The sequence below is a fragment of the Neophocaena asiaeorientalis genome, unplaced genomic scaffold (assembly GCF_003031525.2).
Source record: "Neophocaena asiaeorientalis asiaeorientalis breed wild unplaced genomic scaffold, Neophocaena_asiaeorientalis_V1.1 scaffold44, whole genome shotgun sequence".
Lineage (NCBI taxonomy): Eukaryota > Metazoa > Chordata > Mammalia > Artiodactyla > Phocoenidae > Neophocaena > Neophocaena asiaeorientalis.
The window spans coordinates 1,201,132-1,213,782 of NW_020173678.1; the positions used below are offsets into that span (position 1 = coordinate 1,201,132).

The 12,651-nt window shown below is 62.3% G+C and overlaps 1 protein-coding gene across 1 annotated transcript in view; it reads left to right on the plus strand.

The window, feature by feature from the left end:
• Positions 1-12,436, plus strand: part of PKP1 (plakophilin 1) — a 39,823-nt gene extending 27,387 nt beyond the window's left edge. Inside the window, exons 4-15 of the mRNA XM_024749660.1 lie at positions 535-679; positions 1,877-2,084; positions 2,791-2,968; positions 3,300-3,411; positions 4,012-4,095; positions 5,141-5,296; positions 6,009-6,185; positions 7,307-7,460; positions 7,731-7,917; positions 8,436-8,520; positions 11,031-11,137; positions 12,364-12,436. Coding sequence (XP_024605428.1) covers positions 535-679; positions 1,877-2,084; positions 2,791-2,968; positions 3,300-3,411; positions 4,012-4,095; positions 5,141-5,296; positions 6,009-6,185; positions 7,307-7,460; positions 7,731-7,917; positions 8,436-8,520; positions 11,031-11,105 — 1,561 coding nt within the window. The 3' untranslated portion in view covers positions 11,106-11,137; positions 12,364-12,436. The remainder of the gene's footprint in view (positions 1-534; positions 680-1,876; positions 2,085-2,790; positions 2,969-3,299; positions 3,412-4,011; positions 4,096-5,140; positions 5,297-6,008; positions 6,186-7,306; positions 7,461-7,730; positions 7,918-8,435; positions 8,521-11,030; positions 11,138-12,363) is intronic.
• The last annotated feature ends 215 nt before the right edge of the window (positions 12,437-12,651 follow it).

The following is a 12,651-nucleotide window of genomic DNA, read 5'->3' on the forward strand; positions in this document are numbered from 1 at the left end:
AGGGGGGGGTGGCTGGGGGGAGGAATGGATGGATGGATGAATGGATGGAGAGGAGATGGGTGGATGATGGAGGGATGGAGGGATGGGTAGATGCATAGATAAATGGGTAATGGATGGATGGAGAGAAGATGGATGGATAAATGGATGTGTGGATGGAGGGAAGATGGGTGGATGATGGAGGGAGGGAGGGAGGGAGGGATGATGGCAGGGCATGGATAGACGGACAGGCCCCCAGCCATTCTCTTCCATTTTCCCAGTACCAGGCACAGACATGAGAGATGGCAGAGTGGGTGGAGAGCTTCCGCTCAGGAATAGGGCAGAGTTTTCTCTCAGGGCAGAGGTAACTTGCTGCTTGGACACGAGCCTATGACAGGGCCTCGTCCCAGCAAGCATTCACGGCGGGGGGGGCCTTCCCCCTCCCCTGGAGGAGCTGTCCACAGCGGGGCCTGGGGCTCCTCGTTCTGGCTCTCGGCACGCAAGGGGGATTCCAAGCCCCCGTAACCCTCGTGCACCCCACGCCGCGCGTCCCCACAGGATCTGCAGCGAGGACGTTGAGTGCAGCGGGCTGACCATCCCCAAGGCCGTGCGGTGCCTGACCTCCCCGGACAAGAAGTGCCAGGCCATCGGGGCCTATTACATCCAGCACACCTGCTTCCAGGATGAGTCTGCCAAGCAGCAGGTAAGTGGCCTGGGTGGAGCCTGGGCGGGGCAGCCTGACCCTGCACATGAGCTGGTGGGGGCATTTGCCCGATGGCTCCTTCTACCCCAGCCCAGCTGCCTGCGGCCCGGGAGTGGGCCTGGCACTGCCCGAGATCAGAACGGGCATCTTAACGCTCTGTGGGAGCAGAGCCCCTGGTGGAGGGGACGCCACTCGGCCGTGTTTCCTCTGTTGGCTGTGGAAGAGACCCTTGGTGACGGCCACGGGTTCCAAAGAGACCCCTCCTCAGATTCCACTAAGGAGAGACATCTCCCTCCACTTCAACTTCCTCCCCCTACCCCTTCTCTCTGTTTCTGTCTCTCTCTGTTTCTTTCTCTCTCTCTTTCTCTGTTTCTGTCTCTCTGTTTCTCTGTTTCTGTCTCTCTGTCTCTGTCTCTCTCTGTTTCTCTGTTTCTTTCTCTCTGTCTCTGTCTCTCTCTGTTTCTGTCTCTCTTTCTCTGTCTCTGTCTCTATGTCTCTCTCTGTGTCTCTCTATGTCTGTCTCTGTCTCTTTGTCTCTCTCTCTCTCTGTCCCTGTCTCTGTCTGTTTCTCTGTCTCTCTGTCTCTCTGTGTCTCTGTTTCTGTCTCTCTGTCTCTGTCTCTGTTTTTTTCTCTCTCTCTTTCTCTGTCTCTGCCTCTCTCTGTTTCTTTCTCTTTCTCTTTCTCTGTTTCAGTCTCTCTATCTCTGTCTCTGTCCCTCCGTGGTGCCATCGTCTCTCACCAGGCTTCTGTGGTGGAGAACAGGGCTGTCTGTGCCTCTAAGCGTGGCTGGCAGCGGAGGACTCATCAAGTCCTCCGCTGTCAGCCCAAGGGTGCAGTCCCGTGAATGCATTTCCTAGAGTGGGCAGGGTCCGTCTGCCTCCAGTTCCTGCTGTATCGAGGAGGCGTTTGCAGGGGGGTCTCCCCGCCTTAGGGTTCTGAAGTGTGTTTCTATGCGTGTTCCCGTCCGGTCCTCACACCAGGCTCCCGAGGAGGGGCTCAGGGAGTTCCGGCTGGGGTGCGAGAGAGCTGGCGGCGAAGTCCCGCCTTTGCTCCGCGTCTGGCCGGTCACTGTCACCCTGCACTACCTGTTTATTTCGGCCGCCCTGGGTGTTTCGGTCGGGGTGAAGCTGCTCCAAGTGGAGGGTCGTCAGCCCAGCCTCACCGCCCTGCCCGGCGCTGGGCGCCCTGTCCCGCAGGTGTACCAGCTGGGCGGCATCTGCAAGCTGGTGGACCTTCTCCGCAGCTCCAACCAGAACGTGCAGCAGGCCGCGGCTGGGGCCCTGCGCAACCTGGTGTTCCGTAGCACCACGAACAAGCTGGAGACTCAGAGACAGAGCGGCATCCGCGAGGCCGTCAACCTCCTGAGGACTACCAGCTGCACGGAGATCCAGAAGCAGCTGACCGGTGGGGAGCCCGGCCACAGAGAGTGGGGCGGCCACAGCCCGGGACAGGGTGGGGCATGGGCGGCCTCGGGCTGATACCCCAGGAGTCCCATGGGACCGGTGCTGGCCAGTTGGTCGTGTCCAGCTGGTGACCCTGGGTATTGTGTCCCTCCATCCATCTGTCCATGTCCATCCATCCACCATCTATGTGTGAGGGATAGAGGGAGGGAGTGGAGGGTTGGTGTCCAGGCAGGACCCGTACTCAGCAGACCCTGGGATTTGCAGGTGAAGGGGAGCAAGCAGGTCAACAGGTCGTCAGCGCCTGTATCCAAGGCTTGTGCCAGCAAGCACTCAGGGTGGGCACACAGGGCACAGAAGTGACTGAGGAGACCTGGAGTGGGATGGGGAAGATGGGGCCACATACAGAGCCAGTAAGAGTCTCTGGGCTGACCTTTGGGTGGAAAGCAGAGGCCGTGAGAAGATGCTGAGTGCTAGCATTGGTATCAGAAAACATGGATGAGTCACACGTGTTTTGATCAGCTTCCCTGTGTGTAACTTTGACCTGCACAGAGAACTCTAGACGCTCTGCCCTCAAGAGCCTGCCGTCTAGTTGAAACGTGGGCAAGTGGGCTCACGGGATGCTCACAGGACAGAGGCCCGTCCGGGAGGTGGTGTCCAGCCAGCAGTGGGTCCCTGGTCTTCCTGACCCTGGCGGTCCCCACCCCCAGGGCTGCTCTGGAACCTGTCCTCCACCGACGAGCTAAAGGAGGAGCTGATCTCGGACGCCCTGCCTGTCCTGACTGACCGGGTCATCATCCCGTTCTCCGGCTGGTGCGATGGCAACAGCAACGTGCCACAGAAAGCCGTGGACGCTGAGGTCTTCTTCAATGCCACCGGCTGCCTGAGGTGAGGGCGGGGAGCTCAGCCCGGCTCAGCCCAGGCTCAGCGGGGCAGGGGGCTGACACCAGCCTGGCCTCCCATATGTGGCTGCGTCCCAGCTTCCCTGGGCCTGGTGGAGGCTCAGGACCCCACCACCTCTGCTGAGGGGGTCTTCCTTAGGGATCTGAGTGGAAATGCTTGGATCTGAATAGCTAAACTGGCACAGCTGTTTCCCCTTCTTCCACACCACAAAATAGACCTTCCTTGTGCTGTCTTGAAGAGCATTTTTAGACACAGGTCTGCTGGTGGGCTCCCGGCTGGGGTGCGAACGGCATCTGCCGTATTCCTCGGCGTGAAGATGGCACTGCTCTGCCCAGAGTTCCCTGAGTTCTGCCCCAGGGTGTGGCAAAGGCCCTGGAGGCTGTTGGCGGAGGGACCTAGGCGCGCTGCTTCCGGGGTGGGGGGGTGCGGTATGGAGGTGGAACTGTGGAGCAGATCCCCCGTAAGGGTCACACCTCACTCTGACGGGGTTTGTCTTCCCCAACTCCTGGGAGCCCCAGAACAGGGGTACAGTTGGCTTGGGCTCCTCCCTCCCCGCCCCTGGCGGCAGCCTCTGGGAAGCAGAGAGGCTAGGCAGAGGCAGAGCCAGGGTAATCGAGGACTTTGTGGGGTGGTAGCAGTCACACCCCACCTGCACCAGGCGGAAGGGCCCAGACTGCCCGGGTGGGAGTGAGCCCGCTGCTGGGGGCAGAGCACAGCTTCCGCGGGGAGGGACGTCCAGTCCCCTGCCCAGCAAGTGCCACGAGGGCAGGGTGTGTGCCTGGGCTGCCAGCGGCACGGAGCCCTGGACACATAAAAGTTACGGGCCTGGGGACCAGGTGGGCAGGAAGGGTGAAAAGAGCCGGGTTCCAGTGAGAGCCCTTCCCAGCCTCAGCCAGGAGCCGAGTCCCAGTGAGACCCCTTCCCAGCCTCAGCCAGGACTGAGCAGGATTTGCTGAACGATTTCTCTTTCCTTCCTTGGCCCTCATTTCTGTTTCCCACCCATTCCTTTCCTCGTCTCCCCCCCACAGACCATGCGCAACTACACGGGTCTCATTGACTCCCTCATGACCTATATCCAGAAATGTGTGGCAGCCGGCCGCTGTGACGACAAGGTGAGCGTGGCCCCAGGTGGCACCCCTGAACCTAGACTCCTCTCTGTCTCCAATCAGTGAGGGCGGCCTGGGACTCCAGGTCCTGGTACTTTTCTCTCCCAGATTCCACAGGGCAGGTCTGCGCTCCTGGGAGCCTTTAAGGCGTGGCCTGGTGGCCGGAAGGGACGCAGAGCCTGGCCAGCAGAGGGAACGTGTGGATGCCGAGCAGCCCGACCCTTCCTTGGCGGGTGGCGTCCAAGCAGTGGTTACGGGGCAGGTCCTCTCCCGCACTTAGAGGCTTTGCGACTGTGACACTTCCCTCATCTCTGTTCCTCAGTCCACATCGTATCTACCTCGGGGGTTGTTTTAGAGACTCAGTTAATAAGCAGAACACGAAGGGAACTCCTGGCTCAGGGCGAGCTCTCTGTGAGCGTCCGCTGCCGCCCCCAAAGGCCCTGGTAGAGCCACCCTCCCACCCCCCAGGACTCTGGACACCTGCCCAGACAGACAGAAAGGGGACATCGGGGCAGGAAGGTATACTGGAGGCTGAGGTCCTTCCGCACGGCAGGACGGAGACTGGCGAGCAGTCCCCAGGGGGCTGGCCGGGCATCACGGGCCCTGGGTCCTGCACACGGTTTCCCTGGGGAGGGATTTTGTCTCCTACTCCCTCCCCTGGAAGTGACAGCCGGCTTCAGGAGACAGCCTGTCACTTGACTGCTCAGGGTGGCCCCGGCAGCACAGTGATCTTCCGCTCTGGATGGAACACCGCCTCCGCCAGGGTGACCCCGGGCCCCGGAAGTCAGGGGCTCCCAAACCCCAGCAGGGCCAGACATTAAGAGGGCAGATCTGCTGCCTCGCCCCCGAGCCGGGAGGGTTTACGGAAGGAAAGCGGCAAAGATCTGGGAGCAGCTGCCACTGGGAACTTCTTGGACCGTGGGGGCGTCTGTGCTGGCCCAGGGCAGCCCGAGGGGCCCGCCCTCTCGTTGGAGGGATTTTGGCAGCAGGGACTGAGCCAGGCGCTCAGGGGCTGAGCAGAGGCTCAGCGCCGTCTCTGCTCGGCCCCCAGTCTGTGGAGAACTGCATGTGCACCCTGCACAACCTCTGCTACCGCCTGGACACCGAGGTGCCCACCCGCTACCGCCAGCTGGAGCACAACGCCCGCAATGCCTGCACCGAGAAGTCCTCCCCCGGCTGCTTCAGTAGCAAGAACGGCAGGATGACGGTGAGCGCACGTGTCTGTCCGCGCGTCTGTCCGTCTGCTCCCGCGGAGTCCCCCGGATCCCACTGCCTCGTGCACCCCGCCTGTCTGCCCTGCTGGAGCCTGAGGCCAGTCCCGGGGGATGGACCCCTGCCCGACCTTGGCATCTTACGACACTGGGGGTGTGTGTGCTCGGGGTGTAGGAGCTGCTCAGACCCCCAGAGACCAAAAGCTCCAGGCCCCTGTTTGCAGGCTTGTGTCTCTTGCTGTGTGACTAGTAAATTCTCCCCCTCTTCATCTCGCCCCTGAAGATTGGGGGGCGTCCTGGTTCCCACCGCCTCCTGAGCCCCTCGGGTCTCCCCAGAAGCAGAGGGATGCTGCGGAGGGACGGTGGCTGCCATCACTGTGCCGGCGGTGGGAGCCAGGCCCTGGACCACCCTTGTTGGCCCCGGGAGGGTCAAGTTCAGGCTGTGACTCTGGGAGGGGTGGAGGCGTCAGGGTGTGAGACCCACAGCAGCCTCGTAGCTGGGTGGGGGCAGAGCTGGCCCGGGCCACCGAGGATGCTCTGTGCCCCGTGGAGACGGCAGAGGGCACAGTTGCCCCTCACCCACCGGGGAGCAGCTGCAGTGCACAGAGGAGGGGGCAGCGGTGCTTCCTCATCTGGGAACCATGACCCTGAGGCTGGGGGAGCAGGATGCATGGGTTCAGCACCTCTCGACTTGCTTCTTGTCCCCAGAACAACAACTACGACTGCCCCCTTCCTGAGGAAGAGCCCAACCCCAAGGGCAGCAGCTGGCTGTACCACTCGAACGCCATCCGCACCTACCTGAACCTCATGGGCAAGAGCAGGAAGGACGCCACCCTGGAGGCCTGTGCCGGCGCCCTGCAGAACCTGACCGCCAGCAAGGGGCTGGTGAGCGCCCCCGCCCCGCACCTGCCTCTCCACCCACGGCCCGGGCTCAGCTCCCCGCGTCCCCATGTACCGGGGCCTGCCTGAGTCAAGGGTCTGGCACGCGTAGGCTCTGGGCCAGGCACTGGGGACGTGTGGAAGAAGGATCCTCAGCGCCTGGGAACGCCCAGGTGGAGGACAGGGGCTGTGGAACCCAGCCCTCCTGGATTCTGTCTGTGCCACAGAGTCTGCCTCCTGGTGTCCGGCCCTGGGCTGGCCTTGGGCTCGGCCTGGGATGGGGGACAGGAAGAAGGGTGTGTTTGTGGTAGGAGAGGGGTCTCCTCTTTGCTGAACTGACAGGGGTGGAAATAGAGGGTTTGGGGTGTGGGCAGGTCCAGAGGAAGATGTGGCAGGATCGGGAGAGATTTTGAGGCCACGGGCAGGGGGAGGACTTGATAGACTTGAGACGTGTGCCACGGGAGACACATCTGCGGCTACCCCGCCCTCCTCCTTGCTCAGGACAGAAGGGGGGCGGGCGGAAAGAGGACAGGGGTGAGTTGAGGGTAAAGGAGGACCCCCCACTGAGAGGGGATAGGCCGGGGGTCTTCGAGAACCCCACACCAGCCCGGACCAGGTTACGGCCAGGATGGCTTTGCGGCCAGCGGCCCGGGTGGGCTGACCTGGACGGCACCTCCGCGAGGCATAGGCCCGCTCTTATCCCTCCTTGACTCAAGTATGTACTGACTCCACAGAAGGCAGGGAGGTTGGCAGAGGACGGTGGGCACTTCCTCAGGTGCCAGGTGCCCTTGACCCGAGGCTTCACGTGAGCAGCTAGTGCCTGGAAGGGTGAGGCAGGCAGAGCGGCAGCCACTGGCACCGGCTCAATCTGGAAGTTGATTCTGGGGCCCCTCCCGCCGTGAATGAGGGGCCGGAGACTTCCCTCGTTCCCTGGGCTCCAGGCTGCCCCGGGTGAGGTGCAGGTGCATGTCTGCCCGGGGCTTCGTTCTGCAGTCACCCAGGTGGGAGCAAATGTGTGTCTGTCTCTGCTTCCAGCACGGAAGAGAGAGAGTTCTGGGGTCTCTCGGTTTGGGGTAACTGGCCTGGGGAGCCCAGCCAAGGCCTCACTCTTGCGTCCCTTCTCTCAGATGTCCAGCGGCATGAGCCAGCTGATCGGGCTGAAGGAGAAGGGCCTGCCTCACATCGCCAAGCTCCTGCAGTCGGGCAACTCAGACGTGGTGCGGTCCGGAGCTTCCCTCCTGAGCAACATGTCCCGCCACCCCGCACTGCACAGGGTGATGGGTGAGTGCCGTGTGGCTCAGGCCAGCCCCCACCCCCACCCCCTCGAGAGGGACCCCCACTTTCCAGAGCCTACCGAAAGGTTACCCTCTGACCGCTCCCGGGGTGGTGGGGGGGAGCTGGCCCGAGAGAGGCTCGGGCACGGGAAGGGGCAGGTCACCCGAGGATGGGGCGCGGGCGTGCGAGGTCCCATACGGTCCCAAGCCCCGAGTTGGAGCCCCGTGGGAGCCCTCGGTCATCTGACCCCGTGCCGTCCCCTCCTTTCTCTCCCAGGGAACCAAGTGTTCCCAGAGGTGACCAGACTTCTCAGCAGCCATACCGGCCACACCAGCAACTCGGAGGACATCCTGTCCTCGACCTGCTACACCGTGAGGAACCTGATGGCGTCGCTGCCGGGGATGGCCAAGCAGCACTTCTCCAGCGACATGGTCTGCAACGTCATCAACCTGTGTCGCAGCAGGTGGGCAGCACGGGGGCCCCTCCGTGCCCTCCCCGGCCCCGCGGAGGAGCAGTGCTGCAGCCTGGGCCGGCCGTGCGGTGCGGGGTGGGGGAGCCGTGCGGTGCACGGGGGAGCGGCGGGGAGGCTGACCAGGAGGGAAGTCCAGAAGCTGAGCTCCTGCATCCAGGCCTCGGGCAGCACACTTCCCGGCCAGGGGACCCAGCGACACTGAGTCCTCGTGGGCCAGCGGGAGGCACCGAGCGGCAGACCCAGCCGTGCGGGAGCTGCGTCTGCTCCACGGGCTCCTCTCCTCCGAGGACAAGGCCAGGGGGTGGGACCGGGGCCCCAGAGAGAGTCCTGGGTACCTCTAGGTGGGCAGGGGCCTGGGGTTGTGCCCGCTGTGTAGAGTGACCCTCGTGGGGCTGCGCTCTCGGGCACCCAGGGGCCGCCCCACGAGGAGGTGAGGGGGGACGGAAGAGGGTGTTCGTTCATCCTCAAGTTGCTGGAGTCTCACCCTTGATGAACTTCTACCCGTGCAGTGCCTCCCCCAGGGCTGCAGAGGCCGCCCGACTCCTCCTGGCTGACATGTGGTCCAGCAGGGAGCTGCAGGGGGTCCTCAGACAGGTAAGGGCCCACACCTTCCACCCCTGCCGGCGAGCCTTTCCCGCTCCTTCCCACCACTGACTCGGGTCCGCGCGGCGCAGGAAGGGAGAGGCCAGCCCCTCGGTGACTGGGATCCAGGCGCTGACACATCTCAGCCCAGGGCCTGCGGAGGCGCTGAGGGGGTGGAGGACAGAGGAGATCCAGGAAGTGCCGCAGAGGCCTGGGGGTGGGGGTTCTTCTGGGAACGAACTGGGAATCAGGCGGACCAAAGGCACATCACGCACTTGGGGGCACGTGTGCACTCTGGCTGGGAAGGCGGGTTTGGGCCGCATGGCGAGACCCAATCAAGTTTAGACTAAAGGGTTTGCTTTTGGCGCTGGGGAGCCATTGAGGGTTTGGAGGAGAGGGTTACATGCTGAAACCAGCCCTAGGAAGGCTCCTTGCATGCACTGCAGGGTGGAGTGGACACGAGACCAGGCTGCTGGATTTGTCCGGTGGCAACCTTGCCCCTCTGTCCCCAACACCTCCCCCCTCCCCAGCCGCACGGTCGGGTCCAGTTCTGTAGTAAGCCCTTCATGCTGACTGACCTCCTTTCCCATCTCAGGAGCAGCCGCTCTTTAGACCGAGGTGTCAGCAGCGGTGAGGGTGGCCATGAAGGGCAGGGGCAGAAGAAACAGGCGGGTTGAGCTTCCGGCTGGAGACCCTGTGGTTACGTTTAGAAACGGATCAGCCAGGGAAGGGGGGAGGGTCAGGGGCTTCTGAGGGAGCCCTGATGGAGAGGTGGAGTCTGGGGTCCGCGTGTGGGGCCTGGGGAGAGAGGCCAGGCTGCGTGCAGACGGCTGCGTGTCCACGTGGGAGAAGCTACGGGCACGGGCAGCACGTCTGCAGAAAAGTCTTGGGGGACAAAGGCGGAAGCAGGGAGAAGACCCTTCCTGGGAGCCGAAGGGAGATGGGAACAGGAAGGGCCTGGATCTGGGCGTCCAGAAGTCTCCGGTGACTCTAGGGCATAGCTGTCAAAGGGGGGGGAGGGGGAGCCCCATGGGGCCCACTGAAGGGGGGAGGGGGGGTATGGGAGGGGACCTGATCACCTCAGTTTGGCCAGAGGGCAGGGAGACAAAAGAATGCATAAAAAGCTGCCTGTGTAATGACATTTCTGCAGGGAAAGTGAAGGAGGAGAAGGAAGGCGGGGTGGGGGGTGGGGACAGGGTCTTGGAGGCTCAGGAACTGCCTGACCAGGCAGGGGAGGGGGTGGGAGGACAGCCCCCTGGACAGGAGAAGGACGGCTCTTCCTCCAGCGCGGTGGGGAGACAGGTGGCCGGGGCCGTGTGAAGCCACTGCCAGTGGTGGCCCTTGTCCTGCTCTTTTGGGCAGGTGGGCTTGGCCACGTGACAGCTGCCAGGAAGGCCTCGTGGAGGGGAGGCGGGTGAGAGGACCAGGGAGCTCTTCCTCCAGCTGCTCCGAGGTGGCCCGAGGGTTGGGCTCACCCAGATAGGGAGGCGGCACCCGCCCGGGACACACAGAGAGTCCCCCCGTCAGGCTCTCCTGGGCCACGCAGTTGGAGCCAGCTTTGACCGCAGCCCCAAAGGGACTGGGCTGGTGCTTCGGTGCTCATCCACCTTCACAGGGCTGTTGCATCCCCAGTGAGGCCGCCATGGGCTTGGTCCCTCCTGCAGACCAGGGAGACGGGGCCCCGGAGTCGGCCTTGACTCGGCCAGTTGGAGGACAGTGGGGCTGGGACCCAGGACTCGTCTCTTCTGGGACCTTCCACCACATCCCGCCAAGCTTGGCAGGAGAGAGCCTGCAAACCTGCGGGGGACGGAGGGGGGGGGTGATCACGTTTCCCATGCCCAGACCAGGTGGGACCGGGGCTTCGAACCGCCTGCCTTGGTCCCCTGTGTCCCCACCGGTCAGTGAGCGCTGACGAGGCTCTCAGAGGCCAGGGCTGGAGCCAGGCGCCCCTTCTCAAGGGCTGCCCTCGGTCACTCCAGAGCATTTATTGAGCACCTGCTGTGTGCTATGAGACATACAGGAGTAAGATTCAGTCTCTGCTCGGCATGCCCTCGGGGCTGGTAAGGCTGGAGGTGGCAGAACACACAGGTAGACAGAGCCCGTGACCCTTCCGCCCCGCTGGGCATGACCTCCTTGCCAAGAGCTCTTGTCGGGATTCATCTTTTTAAAAAGCGGGGCCAGTCAGAGGAAGAAACAAACAATTTTTCTAACCTGATTTCGGTGGCTGCTCTGTTTCTAGAGTGACAAGCGGTAGCTAAACCCTCACGCCTCGATTCAGGTTTCTGTGATGGCACGTAGGATGTTCCGTTGTGCGGAAGGCCAGACCCATCTCACTAACTCGTGAGTGTCAGTGACCTCACGCTTGGTCACACCAGGCCAGTGTTAGCCCCGACACACGTGCAGAGTGTGTCCAGAGAGCTTCGCGCAAGCTCGAGGATGCTTGGGGGCAGCCTCTGACCGCATGGACGCCCACGCTGGTCCGTCCTGCGATGTTTCATATCGCTCCTGTTTCTCCTCCGCAGCAAGGTTTCGATAAGAGCATGCTGGGAACCTTAGCTGGGGCCAGCAGCCTCAGGAACTTCACCTCCCGAATCTAAGAAGAGGCTACCCAAGCAAGTTCAGCTTGCAGGTGAGAGTTGGCCCATCCAGGGCAGGGGGCGCCCCCGGGACCCCTACCACCGCCTCAGCCAGTCCCAGAGAAAGGAGCCAGGCGGTGCTCCCCAGGGATGCAGAAGCATCCTTCAGTCCGGCGGACACACGGTGAGGCTGTCTGTGAGGACAGCCGTGTAGACTGCCTGGCCAGTGGCCATCCCACACAGGATGTTACGGGTGTGCGATGTCCTGGTAGCGTCGACAGGCCAGAGGTCTGGGCAGAACTGCTGGGTACAGCCGTGTGCGTTGCACACTGCATGACCCGGATGGTGCCATTCACGTGGACTGCAGTGTGAATGGCGCCCCTGCAGTGACACCATGTGTCGTTTCGGGTTTGGGCTTCTACAGCTCACCGCCTTCTCCTTTTTATAATCCACCTTCCGGTCTCTGCAACATGCCTAGTGTGAACAAGCTTGTTTCCAGCTGATGATTCTAGGGACCAAAACCTCAGATCCGATATCTGTGACAAAGGCTCATAAATAAGCCTTAGCCTTCGTTAGACTCACCTGGGATGCTTGCTGAACTGCACTCCTGGTCCCAGCCCCAGCAGTTCTGATTCAGTGGCTCCGCAGCTGGGTCCAGGAAAATACATTGTTAGACAAGCATCCAAAGTGATTCTGATGCAGGTAAGCCCAGGACCAGGCTTAGATGCTCAAACCAGACCTCGTCAACCCTCGAGGGTCAGCAGAGGCAGGCAGCCCTAGGGTGGAGCCATCTGCAAAGAGCCAGGGATGGGGACAGGGTCTTCTGAGCTGAAGGGGACTTCCTCGTGCCCCGGCTATCGCCAGGACCCCAATCCCAGCGCCCAGGGAGGGTCCTGGCCGGGGTAGGGGCTATAACTTCAGTCCAGATGAAGTGGATTCCAAGCCCCCGGAAGGCAGGCTTAGACCTCAGACACCCACTCCTGGCAAATGGGCTCCAACGACATGAGGACAGGCAAGGAGAGGAGACCAAAACCAGCAGATGCCTGATGCACGCGGTCACGGCGTTTGGTGCTGCGCTGGCCACCAGGGGGGGGTTGGGGTGGGGGGCAGCTCTGACCCAACAGGAGCAACCTATGAACGTGTCAAGGGCGACCCTGACCCCAGGCTCAGGCCTGGGCACGTCTGTGCGGACGTGGTGAGAGGGGGAGACAGCCCTGGCGAGACCGGTGGCGTGGCTGTCCCCCTGCGGGCACTCACTAGAGGCCTTGTCCTTTTCCAGACGTGATACGATCCAGCTGAGAAGACTCGGGCCTTGCTGGAGGGGTATTCTGTCCAGCTGCACAGTATTGGGAAATGTTTAACCACAGCTGAGAGCAAACCAGGACGCTGTGGATGACAAGAATACTTTCAGATTCTTTTTTTTTTTTTCTTGGGGGAACTGACAGGCAATGGGGGTTGGGGAGGGTTGGGGGGCCTTTCTTCAGTTAAGGGAGCTTACATCTGATGTCAATACTTCTTTTGCTGAGAAACGGTACATATACATGTGTATAGTGTGTGTGTGTGTGTG